The sequence below is a fragment of the Papilio polytes genome, unplaced genomic scaffold (assembly GCF_000836215.1).
Source record: "Papilio polytes unplaced genomic scaffold, Ppol_1.0 DF824191.1, whole genome shotgun sequence".
NCBI lineage: Eukaryota > Metazoa > Arthropoda > Insecta > Lepidoptera > Papilionidae > Papilio > Papilio polytes.
Window position 1 is genome coordinate 2525840 of NW_013525013.1, and position 16434 is coordinate 2542273.

The 16434-nt window shown below is 39.3% G+C and overlaps 1 protein-coding gene and 1 long non-coding RNA gene across 3 annotated transcripts in view; one reads left to right on the forward strand and one right to left on the reverse strand.

Annotated features, from left to right (window-relative positions):
* LOC106110953 overlaps positions 1–16434 on the forward strand; it is a 56252-nt gene that overhangs the window by 20765 nt on the left and 19053 nt on the right. The window lies entirely within an intron of this gene.
* Positions 6441–15004, reverse strand: LOC106110952 (segmentation protein Runt). The gene is made up of 3 exons (XM_013292921.1): positions 14280–15004; positions 8770–8907; positions 6441–7149 (listed from the first exon to the last, which is right to left on the reverse strand). The coding sequence occupies exons 1-3, from the start codon at positions 14725–14727 to the stop codon at positions 6509–6511; spliced, it is 1227 nt and encodes a 408-aa protein (XP_013148375.1). The 5' UTR covers positions 14728–15004; the 3' UTR covers positions 6441–6508.

Below are 16434 nucleotides of genomic sequence, written 5' to 3' on the forward strand. Positions count from 1 at the left end.
CGTTTACATTTTTTTTCTGGCGTCCGCGAGCAACAAATTGAAATTCATTAGTACGCCGCGGCTCCATCGGCGCGGGCGTTAAGGAAAATTAACGAGGCATATATGAGTTAACACCAGCGCGCGATGTGCGGCCGCGAACGGAGTGGCCAGCGAGACGACCGATCGATAAGCAAGTTAGCTAGCAATCCGCAATTTTTTTAAAAAAAAACGAAAATACGCACAGCATAGGCATTTCACACATTCATAACACTGGCCAGCACTGATTTTAGGTTGCCATTTGTCTATTTTTTTTAATTTAATATGCATATGACTTCGTGTTACATTCCTGACTTAACGTTATCATTGCTTAGAAGTGGGTTTGGAGATCTTAATCATACTAATATTATAAATGCGAACGTTTAGGTGGATGGATGGATAGATGGATATTTGTTAGAGTTTATAGCCTAAACCGCTGTACGGATCTGGACGAAATTAGGCATAGATGCAGAGCATAGTCTGGAAGAACACATAGGCTACTTGCTTTTTTATAATTACACGCGGGCGGAGTTGCGGGCAAAAGCTAGTTAAAATGTTTTTGTGGCGTATCAATATTTCGTAACTTTTGATCGCGACTGATTTGTAGTCAGTTAACAAACAATGTCATTTAAGTCTGGCGTATTTTTTAACTGATTTTAACCTCAGACAATTGTCGCACCGAGTTCAATTGGTGAGGAACGTAATAAATTAATTGGGGATTGCGTTCGTCTTCTCAATTGAGAGGATTATGTTAGTTACGCACGTCTTGTTATTAGCAATTGTGGTGAGCACTCGTCTGACAATCTGGTTACACTTGTCTAGTATTTACGACCAGAGACAATGTAGAGTTGGACTTCTTTGATGTCTATGGAATACAGGAATATAAACTCATTACCTGAATCTGCAACTTTGGTTAAAATTTTCTTTTGAAAGGCATGTATTAGTGTAAGTTGTAAAATGTTTGAAACCACTCAATTCTGAAATACCCACAGCGATGTTACCGCGGCCCGCTACAACCTCATTCGAATTCGCGGCCTCACCTGGCGCTAAATTGAATAATGTCGAAGGCGGCTGGAAAGTTATGGAAATGTGGAGTAAAGAAACGTGTGGCCTTTTCTTTTATGCACCTTATCCATATATGTAAAACGTTTATTTTCGATAGTTTATAGTTATATTATTTAAACTAACTAAACTACTGAAGCTGAATATTGGAGCTAATCTTAAACATTTCGCTTTGACGTTTAAAATATAGCAAAAGTTATAATTTTAATGGATTTGTAGTTTGAGCGAGGTGTATCTTTTAAAACGCTGAAAATATTTAAATGTCGTTTCAGTATTGGGCCGATAGTTGTGTTTGATTTTTCCATTATTTCAATGTAAGAAAGTAATTACAATATTAATTAGTTACAAAAAGTCTTATCATAATCAGGATAAAACTTAACAACTATTAGGTTTTCGTTTTACATTATTGCATTTTAAACTATATGTAAAACTGATTGAAATTGAAAAAAATGGAAACTGAAAAAAATGAAAAAACTGTTACAACTATCTTATAACTTTAATTAGCATAATTTACCATTTAAAGAAATTCTTAGCCAACGAAAGCTATTACAGCCTTAAAAAAGCACCGTTACGGATTTTTTTTATGTGCGTAATATTCAAGTTGCACAATATTTACATATCTAACTGTAAACTACGGCGAAAGCTTTTGTTAATGGTTGTAAAAAATGCTTTACTTTTGGGCTCTACTTTTTACCGATTTTGGAGCAATAGTTTTATGCCGGTTGCTTTTACCTAAGCAAATAAAGATATTTTTATATTGCTTAAACATTTCGCAGATAAAAGAAACAAAACCGTTACTCGATGCAAAAAGATAGTTTACAACTTTCGCTGTAAGGTTAAATTAGTTTTTATTACCGGTCAAAATATCTAGAACAACATTCGAAAAGTACTTAGAAATTGAAGCACTGATGGTTTCTAAACAGAAAGTACAGATTTCTTTAATTGCGTAAAATATTTTTTATGCGCTAGTTGGTTTTGTTGATTTTGTACGTCGTATAATTCGTGTTAATGTAATTATTATAAATTCAGTGTTTCTATAGAAATTCTTCAATAAGCAATTAAGTCTATGATTTTGGTAGGAAACGCTAGGTCACAAGACGCCGGCCGGTTCTCTAAGCCCCTCGTAAATCATAGCAAACATCTTACCCCTAACCCTTTGGTTACGTCGGCCAGTGTCGCCCAAGTGTCGTTAATTGGCGACCGGCCGGGGAAATTGGTCCGCTGTGCTTGCTTCCGTGAGTTAATGACTAGCGGCCCAGTGGATGGACGCTAAAACCCATTTAGGAGTGTGCAATTTGTGTATGCAACGAGGGTTAGCCGACTCGATTCGGTTTGACTTATGTCTATGTATAACATGTTCATTTAAGACGATGTACAATTAATAAGAGAGTTTATATAATGAAAATTGGAGTTGTAAACTGGTGGCAATTAAAAAACAAAGCAATTTTAGAACAAAAGACGATTTTTAGAACAGGTAGAAATTTCTTATAAACTATAGCGACAGTAGCTTTCGTCCAGGCAACAAATTTTAACGATATTGCTCTATTAAATAGAACAACATTTTAGGTTCGTTTTATACTTTTTTATTGCGGCTGCCTTTCATCGCGCCGACTTGAAAGAAGTTTGCTATTGTCCACTTTCTTTCCGAAATTTCGTTCTACAAACTTGATGTTATTGAATAAAAACATTTCTCGGTTTAGCGTGGGGTTTACAGATGTTTTATGACTTATCCAGTCCGAATAAATTTGTGTAATAAAGTGGAGGAACGCAAATTAAGCTTCTTCGAGTTTTTCTCAGTACCTATTTATTCGTTTCATTAAGGGGTCGAAATATTTCGTACGGATTTTATTTTTTCTCTTGATTCGGTTCGGACGGAAGGAATGGAATAAATATTAATAATAAAGGAGGGTTTGCCTTCCAAATTACGCAGCGGAGGCGTAGCGTGTTGACGACTCCTAATTTGACGTAATTTGCATAGATTATGCCGGTTCGCTGAGTGCCAATCTTTTTAAGTGGCTTCCTCTACTCATCTTGTGTTCCTGGCCCGGCCTTATAAGGAATTTATTATTTTTAAAAGCGGTCCGCGCAAACATTTCAAAGCCTATGGAGTTGGTGGATAATTTTTTAAGTATTTTGTTGCATTGTGTTGCATTGTGTTTCAAATAAGTAAAATAATATTTTACTTAGTATAGAATTATAACGTGATTTGTTTGTATGTATTGTTTCAATAAAATATATTTAGTTATCAAAGTTTATTTATTTAAAAAAAAAACTATAAATATCAGATGTTTTTATTAAAACATTTGCAAATAGTTAATGATCAATGAAAGATAATACATATTATAAAATAATGTATTTTCTGTTTTAACTAAAAGTAAATTTCTCAAAGAATAGTATCGTGACGTAGAATGTTGAATTTGTTATTATTAAGTTTAGCGTAGATACGTCCAAACTCAAACAGGACTGACAACCCCTCATTGTAAGCCAACATTATCTCTTGTTATGTTCCGATATAGCGAAGTTTCGGGGGTCGGGGGTGCGTAAATCAAATTTATAGCCTTTTTATACAAGCATTAAAATTTTATCGGCGTGATTTCTTTCTGTGCCATTGTCCAGTCTAGGTTTGACACCCCCTGCTCACTGTTGAGTGCCGAAGGCTAGCCTTTTATAAAAATAAAAATATTTCCAATGTGATTTTTAAGGTATAATTCGATTTTAAGCCGTTGTTTATAAATACCATTTATTCGTAACTCTACAAGATTTAACTATCATAACTAAATAATTAAATAGATATAAAGGAAAACAATGATTTTTCTTCCATTGTTACGATTGCAGTTTCACATAACCTATAAAAACTTAATATATTCCGTCCCATATAGGACGCAGCAAAAAACCGGGTGAAAATGTTTAAGACGAAAAAAAAACAGTGTTCATTGTAAGTTTTTTTTAATGTAGACTATTGCTCGCGACTTTGCCCGCGTAAAATTAAAAAAATGATAAAAACATGTTACTACACACAGATAAATTACCTTTCTTACATCTTATATTGTATACAAAAATACAAATATTTACCTATTTCAATATCGGTTGTATGCAAAGTATTACATACTCGACTAATTGGTCCACAGTACTCAATTAACCTCGTTCCGAGCATACGGGTATTATGGACACAGCACGGAGCAATATTTTGCAGGTCCACTTTAGCATACATTCCCCTACACGGGCATTAGAAGTGGATCCATTTAGAGTTTATTTTTTTTCACCGTCCGATCCGCCGGGGGCAAGGCAAACGGGGGTGTTAGCCGGGTCTTCCGCTGAAACGGCTGAAACAATAAAAGCAAGCGCCGAGCCACGCCGGTACGGTCTTATCGATATGTGTTGTCAGCGATGGCGCCGCGGGCTGCGGGTGGAGTGGGCTTTAAGCCGCGATTTCACACAAAAATGCACAAAAACATTTACTGTTGAAACTATACCTAGTTAATTTAGGTCAATGTAAACTTAATAGATTCCTACTAATATTATAAATGAGAAAGGATGGATGGATGTTAGAATTTGTAGCCTTAACGGCTGAACGGATCTTGTTACAATTTGGCATAGGTGTAGAGTTTACTTTGAAAGAACGCATAGGCTACTTGTTTTTTTTTTTAATACCAAACAGATGTAATGGGACATGAGCTAATAGAATGTTACAAGTCTTTTAAACAAAGGTGCTAATAAAATTGTAATCTATAATTTTCTCATCTGATTTGTCATCCTTATTTGGTTGGGAATTTAATAGGCACATTTAAATTATTTAAAACGGTCATCGGAGTGTAAAATAAAAATGCGAAATAAATAACTTGAATTATCAAACGGGGAGCACGACTCGACAGTACGGTATCTTCGTTGCTTTCATTAAACGAATGTATTCCGTACGTGTGTAATCACTCGCCCATTGAGTCGTTCTCAAACAAAATTTCAAATTCAAAATCCGCTCAGTGAGGCTTGGCCGTCTGGCCACAGGTTTTTAATACGTCCAAATAGGAGGGCCTTGATACACGTAATGCATGGACTCTCCCACCAAAAAGCGAATCATAAACTCGACGCCTGCGAGATGCGAATCAAAGCTCGACATAATGAGGAGCCTCTATTCAATGCCTGACACGGATGTTGCACTTCTAGAAGTGACTACAAATGTTTACGGAATACACTAACGTAAATGTAGGAAAAAATAACTTTAGTGTATTCTCATCAAATTGTTGACTCCTATCTCTTTTATGCGTAAAAAACAAAAAGATGGTACGAGAAAAGTGTTTAAATCGAATAGATTGTATTATGTTACTTTTGTGATTTTAATATGCCACGAAATGTTCACTCGTACGTTTTATTAATATCGTTTTCATAGCTTTAATATTAGTAGACATATCTAGTATAAACAGAGAGGTGATTTGGTCTGGCTTGTTTGAGGAGCGCGCTGACCGCGGGAGCGCGGCGAGGGGGGCGCGGGCGCTGCAATCAACTAACCAGATCAGTTCGGGTGCAAACACAATTGATAGCAGCTAGCCCCCAACACCGCCTTATAACCGACCCTTTACAATTTGTTTCTTTCAAACATCCAAGTATTACTCTATGTTATCATTTGTTACGGAATACGTTAGTTTCAATTGCAGTTAGATTTGTGTTGTTTCATGTTATTACTTTGACATAAAAGAGACAACAATCGTAAGATCGCTGATTATTTTAAGCAAAATTACTTGATGTTGGAAATATGCATCTGCATAATATTGTGGGTTCTCTTACGTAATAAAATTATTGTGTCATCCTATAGGGTAAGACATGTGGTTCGCACGTTGTACCATTGTAGACGGAGTGTAAACATTGCCACAGATTAAGTAGTCATTGTGTTTGATGTTTGACGTTTGTTGTCGTGTGTTTGTTGGTTTGGATTTGTAATAAAATTCAGTTTAATTTGTCAGAATCATCTTTATCTCCCGAGTTCTACGCTATATACAATTTTACACTTATTTTTTCTAAAACGCGTATTATACATTTTTATTAATAAATACATTTAACAATATTTACAATGCATTATGTAAAAAGATGTTTACAATTATCAGTCATTTTTTAATTTACTTCTTTATAAATGCTACGATTTACATTAAGTACGTATTATTTTCATTAGACTATATCAAGAAAATATTATAAACTTTAATAATAATCGATTAATTATCTCTATTTCAAAAAGCTTTAACAATGGGCAATAACAATTTATCTATTTAATTACACTTTACCTATACAATAATGACTTCATAGATTTCAGAATTAAAATTAACCGCTCTAATCTTACTACATCTAACAATAAATATCTGATCTCTATTATTTACAAGCTCATTGTTTATCACATTTCACAACGTCTCTATTTTGAGACTGAATATAATTAGTCATTGGAATTTCAATATGGCCGCCACACTGATTTGTGGGAGGGTATCGTGCCATTACTGATTTTTGTTGATGTCGGACTAGTTGATAGCGCCCTTGTCGTCCTCGCTGAGGGTGCCTTCAAATCATTCCGTAGCCTCGGCCTGTCAGACACCGTGGAGTCCGCAGCTTGAACCTGTTTCATCTCCTGTAGCTCCACATTTGCCGGCCTTGCTGGGTGGAAAGCTGATTTAACGACCTCGATCGGCTCTTCGTCTGATTCGTCAGAAATTGTCGCCTCATGCGTCGAGTTGACTTCTGACTTTGAATCTGCTTTAGATCTCGGACTGGCGTTGACAATACTTCTAGGGCTACCGCTTTGTCTACTGCTCGTTGGAGATAAGCGAGCGCTAGACGTATCCATCGATGAAACGCTTTGCAAATGTCTCAGTGCTTCGTAAGGGTTTACACCATTCTTGAGAGCCAGCTCACTTGGTAGAGATTTTAATGTCAGGTCAGCAGGATGCGGCGCGAAAGGCAGAAGTCCGTTCGGTGGTAAAAATGCGCCAGGCGGGGGTAACAGCCCCGCTGGTGGCAGGTTGGCCATCGCCGGCGGGAACGGGAAGAGTTCGGAACCGGGTAACGTGACAGGCGGAGTAGGTATCGGCGCGGAACCTATGGAAAGAAAGAAATCATTAGTATTTGAATCAATTTAAATTTGTAATGCATAATAGAGCATGCTCTCTGGTCGTCCTTCTGTTGCCCGATTTTCCAATATGACGTAATATGAGCTACGAGCCCTCGGGGATGTTCAGTGCCCGCGGGCACTCCGTCGATTCCCTGAACGACGAGGGTGCATAATCGTACTAAGGATAATGTACAATCTGTAGGCGTTTAAAGGCTGCTTCGACGAAAGGGATGTTTTTTTTAGTGCGATATCGTGAGGGTGAGGGTGCAATATTTATTTATCCGAATGCGACATAGTTCTTTGCAATCTAGACACGACATACCGCTGTAATTCAGCTCGATACATCTCCGTTCGGAGAGGAGGCGCATTACCGATGCGGGGCACGCGGCGAGGTGTCGTGTGGCAATGAGAGTGCGGGGTGTACAGCGAGTTACAAAGCGCGCTGCGTCGCGATAAGAAACGCCGCTATCTCGACAGCGGGCGGACAAAGAGCTCGAAACGTGAAATTTTCATTAGCCGTACTCAAAAAGTTCCTGTTTGTGCGCGAGCTTTGATTCTCGAGAGCGTGTAAGAGAAGCTCGCGTACATAAAAAGGACACGACGGAGGCGCAGATTGGGCCACAAAGAGCTCGGAGGTGGTGCAACGTTCGTGTTTTGCACTTTTTATATTTGCAGCAGTGGCAGTGGTGTGCAGACCACTTTAAAAGGCATCGGGGTGGGAGGGGCCGTAACTAGGGGGTAATTTCGTGAGGCGGGGGCCAATATCGGCGTCGCGCCTGATTGAGGTGATCCCGGTCGTTGGATTTAACTCTGCATTTCTTTTAATATTATTTGTAATCTATAATCATTTTGAATATCGATTTCTATAGCCAAATTCTGTTTTTTTTTCTGTTTTAATTCGGCTTGTTTTTGTTTAAATATGTTTACTATACCTATAGTTCTTTTCTTCTATCTCGTCAACGAGGGTATTTACAATATGATGCAAGAAAGCGGTGATTTCCTGAATATTTTAGTTTCGTAATAGCGCGAGGCAGATAATTTAAATTCACAATTGGCAGGCGGATGTGCGAAAACGAGTCTGACGTAGGTTTAATAAAAGTCGGGGTAGGTGTTTGAGTACAGCGCTCCTCGCGTTTCAGGAACGGAAACAAAAAGTGGCCGCTGGCGCGGTCGCCTACATTGGAATAAAATTGACTCCACACTCTCTCGAACGTGAAGGCGTCGCTTTTTTAGCCGTTTTCTGTTGGCCCCCCACACCCCCTACGGCCCCGCTTGGACTTCGGCGGGCGGCCGCCTCGGTCGGGCCGTGCGTTGTTTTGCAATGCTCAAGAGCTGTTTCTTTTATTTGAGCGGCTTTGCGTTGTACGGCCTTGAGGGGCGGTGTGCTGCTACGAACATGTTTTCGAGTGTTGTTTGCTAAATCGAGAATTTTCAAATTAACGAATGCCAAATAATCCGTCGATTGGAAGTTTCGATAGAAGCTGATACTGCTAGTAAATATTTGAGATCCGTTGGCGATATCTGTGATGTTAAAAGCGTTTTTAACCTTTTCTTAAATGTCTTTTTCAAAAATTTATAGAATAGTGTCATTAATTAACAATACATACCTTTAACGAGAGCTGCGGTTTGTTCTCTCATAGGCGGTCGGAAGTAGTCGGCCCAGGCGTAGTTGAGGTATGCAGCATCGAACCAACCCGGGTTCAGTAGGAACGGATTGAACGCTCCGGGGTGGCCATAGCCGTAGTCTGCAACAAGAAAAAATTAATTAGTTATTGTTGTCTAATTATTTCGATTAAGCTGGTACATATATGAACTCTATTAGAAACGATAGTATTCTTATCATTCGTTAATTTTGATGATTAATTAATATGTCGTAATAATTATCTAGCAATTTGAATGTTCAGAGAGTTACTTTGTCACGGACTTTCGTATTTTCTGATATACCCTATAATATGGAAAAAATGCAGGACTGTAAACTGTAGTGTACATTGTTAGCGTAGTGGGCAGGTCTCGGCCACGTCCGCAAGGCGCAATCACATCTTACAAAGGCCGGCAGTAAAGCAGGCGACATGCCCGCGCTGTTTACTCTCCGTCGACTATAACAAGGGGCATGTATACAAAACGAGCCGGTTTACTGCTAGTTAGCCGGCTCCTCCGCGCCATACGTTTTTACGATCCCCTCCGACGTCACATCGCCTTTCGCCTTTCGGCCTGGCGAAACGAATTTTTATTTGTTTAATCGATAGCTACTGAAGACGCCACTGCTGCTCTATTCTCGTTTTATGACGTCTTCATCCAGTCTCACGTCTCGAGTCAGGTGTGTATCGATTTTTTTTTAATGACGGAATCGATTTTTTATGAGCACTTACGTTCTCTTTGTCCTAAACTCGGTGGCTCTTTGTGTTAAGTATTATAGTTGCGCAAGATGTTGTAGATCGCTTAAATCAGTGCTCTTTAACGATACTGATGTTAGATTGTTAATCGGGTGTTGTTGATGTTTTTATTGGACAATGAGAATGTTTATTGAGCACTTTATTTTCGTAAGCAGGCGGGAGATTAGCGAGTGTTCGGGGCGAGTGCTGTTCGCATCGCGGCTGTTTTAAATTAAGAACTTGATGGATGGCCTTACGCCGTCACGCAGTTCGAGGTGATTACGTGAAACAATCGGTTTTTAAATCTAACTGATGGTTTTCGGCAGTCAACAATGATATAAGAACAAATATTTAACCGTGTAAACTTTGTTGATATCTAACCTCGGTATTTGTGAATTTTAAAGCTTATTTCTGACGGCAACTGTAGAACGATGTAGGATTTAAGTTCTATTTGTAACTCGGATATGGCGATACTCTGTTAATAGCGATATTCAATTAAATTCAGTTCCCGGCCTTGTGGGGCTAATGTTATTGCTGTAACGGGTGCGTTTCTAAACGATATCGCCACAATCGTTTAGGGAACGAATACCGAACAATAAGTTGTAAGCATTTCCGTTAATTTGATAGGGTCGAGTTTCGATTAACGATTTGAAGAATGATTAATGGACATGTAATCGCTAAAATTGTAAAATGAAATGACGATTTTTTTAGATTGTTCGTATATTTTTTTTAGAATGTTTGTTCAGTATTAATTGGCGAAAGGTAACGACATTCAAAATGGTTCCAGACCTTACCTTAGTTTTTGCAAATTTTTGTGTTTATTAAAATTATATATTAATACAGATAATCGTTTGAAGTGTTAAAGAAACAATACCGCGTACCAATGCCGACGTATTCAGCCGGGCGTCGCCACAATAAACGCACTAACGATCAGACGCAAGTGTCAAAATAGGCATTAAATAACTGAAATGAGATGTGAGCGGCTGTCACTCGTAAATAACACGCCGGAGACGGCCCGGGCGCCGAATAAATTATTGAATCAGAATAACGGCATCATAATTCTCAACCGAAGCGGTATGCGATAAACATGTTCTTCGTGATTTTTATACACGTAAGATGCTTTTGGTAAGGAAATAGAATTTGTGTGATATCTTTTATATGTGGTTAGATGGTAAAGGACTTGAAACTCATATTGTTAAAGAAAATAGAACATTATAACACTGGTAAAACATATCTTAATTTGTACAAAGACGTTGGTAACAATCCTTCAGTAATGTTTAATAGTGAAGGGGCGGGTTGATTTCAGAGTAGTAATTCCGTAGAATTACTTCGGCGTCGGTCACAAGGGTCGTCGTGTTGATATGGTGTATAAGCTAGTATACTTATAAAATCCATATTTTAGTGTTAACGGGGTGCGGGATGCGGGTGGTGGGCGGCGGAGATCAAACGGCTTTACGACGCGGAGCGGCGGCGCTGTTTACATCTGTTGCGCGACCATAGCCACACCACCGAACTTGCTAACCGCCGTCGTTGCAACTGCGGTGCGTCATTGACTACTTTAGACCAACCACCGGACTTTCGTGCTGCCAAAATTCCTGGTTCATATTATACCAGTACAATAGAACCGCAATGATGGTCTAATTAGCGTGTGCAATATGCCAGTTGTATTCCGCTGTCGACGCTGATTTTTAGCTCTACTGCCCAACTTTACTGCCATAATGTGAACAAAACGAAATACTTGTGTCAAATACTCGTGCTTTATAAATAACTAGCTTTCGCCCGCGACTCCGTCCGCGTAGAATTAAGAAAACCAAAAGAGAGTAGCCTATTTGTTCTTCCAGACTATCCTTTACATCTATACCAAATTTCATCGAAATCCGTTGAAGCTACAAACTCGAACAAACATCCATCCATCCATCTAAACTTTCACATTTATAATATTAGTATGATATACGTACCTATTTATTGCTTAACAAATTAACTGATAATTTGCAAATTTTGATAACAAAAGTTGATAGTTCCCATCAGATGTAGTTAGAAACTTATTCCGCCTATTTATATAGATTCTTATTATCGACGAAACAAAAAATTAGTAATTTTTAATTACCACTTTGAGTTACGTAGGTGCCTACAGTTCATGAAAGTTTCAGCCAATGTTTATAACAGAGATGCTAAGGTATAAAACTATCGAAATCTTTACCTCTGTTAATTGCAAGACTAGTGGTATTTTACGGGCGTTCCTTGCTGACAAATTGTAAGTTCATTTGTGAGATTAATGGCTGTAGACGACGTGTGTCCTTCTCGGAGCACGCGGCGCCTGCATAAGATTTATGTGTGAGGGCGGAGGCGTGCTGCACACGGCGTGCAGTTTGCGGTCTACGGAGACCCGACTGACCTACCACTTAACTACTTTTTACATTCTAGATAACTTAATGAGTAGACTTTTACACAGCATTGAAAAAGAATAATTCCTTAAAATAGAAAAGAACGACATTAAAAAAGCAATTTTTGTCTCTGATTAAACGGATAAGGTTCTAAATTATATTTAAAACAACATGTCCTGTGGTTATTGATTATTCAAAGCGCTATGATGAGCGATGATAGACACAATATGTCTTTGTACGTGTGTCACCAGCTTTAGAATGACGTCTACGCGGAGCTAAGTCAAGTTTTATTCTCAACATTAATTAGTGCGCCGCTACACCGCCATTAGGCGCGCCGATTGATCGCCACATTAACCGGAGACCTTTGATGTTTATCGCCCGAGGATGTTAGTTTTTCCGCATACTGTCTTTTTATTATTGGCCGAAGTTTGGGCGCAACGGTTTGTTTACACAGACGGCCCCTGTGAACGTTGTTGCAACCGAAATAGATATGTGGTGTCAAAATATTATGAATTCCGTACGATTTCTTGATCGTTACATGTTTGATTAGCATTTTTGTTACGATAAGACTTTTTTGTTTTTTTATTGGACTTTTTATGATGGACTATATTTTGTTATTGAAAGTAAATGAATAGAAGAATTTTAGAAAACAGTGGAATTAAATAGATTTACGATGCTTGTGATTCAAGAATAGATGTATACCACGGCAATAATCCGGTACATTGCTTTAAGCGAATAAGTTGACGGTGGTGACTATGCTTAATGCTTAGTAACCATATAGTTAGTAAGCTAAATTTTACACTGAAGGTTTAATTAAGATCTTATAGTGTGAAAGCTTTGGTCCTTTCATGCTTTTACAAACTTTAATTGTTTCCGAATTACGCTTAGAAAAGTAAAATATTTCAATTGACGGAATTAACTAAGCACTCCATCCGCCTGCATCTTTACATGTTAAGACAATTTAGTAGATTTAATGAACATGCGATCGTTTAAAGCGTTCTCCGTAAACACAAATAACAATTTATAAGGCCGACGTCAAAACACATTACTTTAAGTTGCCAGCCTCATAAAGGCGGGAAACAATCGGTACTATTTTCGGAGGGAGCCGTCCTCCGACTCAACAATAACTCGTTCGTGTTGTTCCGAGATTAAACGAGATACAACAATTAATGTCTTCGTGATTGAGTGATTCGGCTCGTCGGTACTGCACACGTGTTCCGCTCGACAGATACACGAGAATCGTGTTACACGTATAACTGTTTACAACTACGAAAATATGCTTTGAATGCAATCAATATAATTTATTACACGATTGAAGATTCTTCGTGTCTGGGACCTATTCTGAACCTATAGTTTAGTTTGTTTCGATTTTGACGCACGATATTTTACTTCAAAAATTTACCTCCTTTACTTTACTACTTTGTTTTCGATTTAAGATTTTAGTTGTTTCGATTTTTAGATTTAACTGTATCAAGGTATTTGAAAAGTGCTAAGGATTATAAATTATCGTCCATATAAGTTTTTGATATCTTGTAACAATACTAACCACATTTGTTTCAATTATATTAAACGTTGTTAAATTAAGTTTTCAACTCTATCCCTTGGAGACGGCGCTGAGGTGTGTTTCTTTGAACTCTCGCAAAGCTTTTCGTAGCACATTTCTACATGTGCTACGTCAATATGTCAATGTCCTGTAAACTTCCTTACAAAATCTATCATAAGAGGACATGCATATTGTATTTCCTTAAGTTTATATATTAATATGTAGATCATACATTTTACTATGTTTATCTAGGATTGCTGTACAAAAGTCATAACATTCCATGCAAGACGTAAGCTTATGGCGGCAGACGATCCAAATGTTTCGTATCAATCGGAGTATCTACGTCTATTTTATTGTAGTTTGATGACACGTCGTTTCAGACGCATATCTTTTGATTTGAATTTTTTATTCGTACGATTCGAAAATAAAACGGCTCCGAATGCGGTTAACAGTCGGCGCCGCAAAATTGGCCTCGGCGCTGCGGACTGGCGGTACGCCAGCGCGCGCGCACTCCATGGAAACGCGACAATGATTAAAAAATACCTATGACAATTCATTATATTTTATTGTTTACGTTGTTCCGTATACGAATTTAATTTATGGTTATGTAAGACATAAATTTTATTGAAATTGAGATTTTAAGTTGTCCATATAATAAATTGTAATAATATTTTTCTTCAAAGGATTTCGTAGCGCTTGTTAAAATTCTTAAAAATATTTTTACAAACATTTTTAAAAGTTAAAATTACTTAAATATAATACTAATGTTAACAATAAAATGTAGTCTAAAATAAATAGACAGTATAGACAAAACTTACTTTGTTTGGTTCTGGGTTCTCTTGGGCCATCGACGGTGACTTTGATGGCTTTGCAGTAGGTGGCCACTTGGCTGGGAAAGGTACTAATGGTGATCGTCAGCGTGAAGGATTTTCCTCGACCACTGCGACCTACAAATCTCAAGTCGTTGAATTTGGCCACTTGATTCTTCATGACTGCGGTGCAGTTCCTTAACTCGGCCATGACATTCTCGTCGTTTCCGGCTTTGATGGTGACCAGCGTTCCGTCCTGCACATCGTCCAGCGCAACCACCTTAAAAGCGACCGGCAACGATTTGTTGGAGCGCCAGTGGCCAGGCAGCGAAGAACACAACACGGCGGGTGAGCCGGTCTGCACCAGCTCACCGTGGCTCTGCCGGTAGTACTCGTGGATGTGCGAGTACACGTCAGCCATGCTGAGGGCGGGTGGTCTGGCGTGCGGGAGGTGCATCGACTCCAGCGCCGGTCGCGAACCTAACACGCCACTAAGTAAGACACGCCACACGAACACGAACCGTTGAAAAGTTTATAACGCGCGAACAAATTTTAAAGTACGAGCGGAGCGCGCGCGGCGCCGCGGGAAGTTGCGAGAAGTATGAGCGCGAGACGAAGCGAGCGAACGCCACTTGTTGGCCACGGGCAAGACGCCGGGCGGGGAAAGTAAGCGGGCGCGCGAGACCGCAGACCGAAGACGCACGACTGGCACCGATGCGGCAACGGCGACGGCAAGGGACGCGTGCTCGCGGGGACCCGGTTTCGACTGATGACTGCGATACGACGCGACTTTTTCCGATGGTCAATATTTTGCGTTCGCGCGGTCGCCGCCCCCACCCGGGTGGCGGCCCCTGCGTCTCGTAAAAAGCGGGAAGGAGACGAAGGGAGCGGGCGGCAGGAACGAGCGGGACGGTCGCGGTCGGTCTCTGCGTTTTTATAAAAATGCTCGAGGGAGCGAGACGCCTCTGGGCACTGCTGGCGCGCGCGACAGGGACAGCTGGATTTTTTTGAACCGTCGCGGTGACGTATCGCGAAGCGGCGGTAATTAGGCCACGGGGCGGCGGGAAACCGCGGCCGGCGCTGAAACCTATCGACGGGCTCATCAAAAATTATGATTTTTGAGTCGGCGGAGGTTCGCGGGGTGGCACTCCACATCGGTGGGCACGCGAAGAATTCTGATCGGCGATCGTTCTGAAGACCATAATTAATTGTTGGAAATTTCAGAAGCCAAATTTTTCATTGTACCGTTCCGGATGTTTTTTGGCATTGATGTTTTAATTTACATACGTTCAAGTTTTTTAAGCATCGATGTAATATTTTAAAAACTTTACATAACAAACTTTTTCAGTGCATTAATAATCTGCTTTGCATTTTATAAATAAAAACGGTAGCGTAGCGCATACACAGAATATGTTAAGTATAATTAATAATAACCAATAATAACATTGAGTAAGCTCCAATAAAGCTTGTGTGAAGGCAAAGGCTTCGCTTGCGGCGTGTGGTACGCGGCGCGGGGAGTCGGGCGGGCGCTCGCGTGAGAGCGAGAGCGCGGGGGCGGGGCGGGGGCGGTCCGGGAAACTTGCCCGCTTCTTGGTTACACTTTCCCGCGCTTCTATACCTCATAAGTTACATTTAAGTTTAATTTTGAGAAAACTAATAGTTTACCCAGATTATTAATTTCAAATGTAGCAGATACATATAGCACTACAACAGATAATCTTCAATTAAATTTAAGACCATTTCAAAAACTCACGTATAAAATAAAACCTTATTCACTAAATATTAAATTCCTGTCGTACCTTTTCTGTGCGATAAAAATTGACATATTATTTCACTACTAGCTGTTCCCTTGCGACTTCATTCGCATGAAATTATGAAAATTGTTTTATTGATTACATTTGTCAAATTCAATTGCAAATGTCAAAATGACATGATATGATGACAAAGTATGGCAATTTTGCTTCCTTGGCAGCAACTTATGGTCTCTTTCTCACATTAAGATTTTATCCAAAATATTTAACCTCTAAGTTTAATGGCGTGAAAATATGTAGCCTAAAGTGTGACGTAAGAGTAGGGCTTTTTATTAAAAAAATAATTATTTAAAAATATGCTGTGATTGCTGAGATCTTAGGCAACAAAGAAGTGTGTGTTTACGCTTTATTTG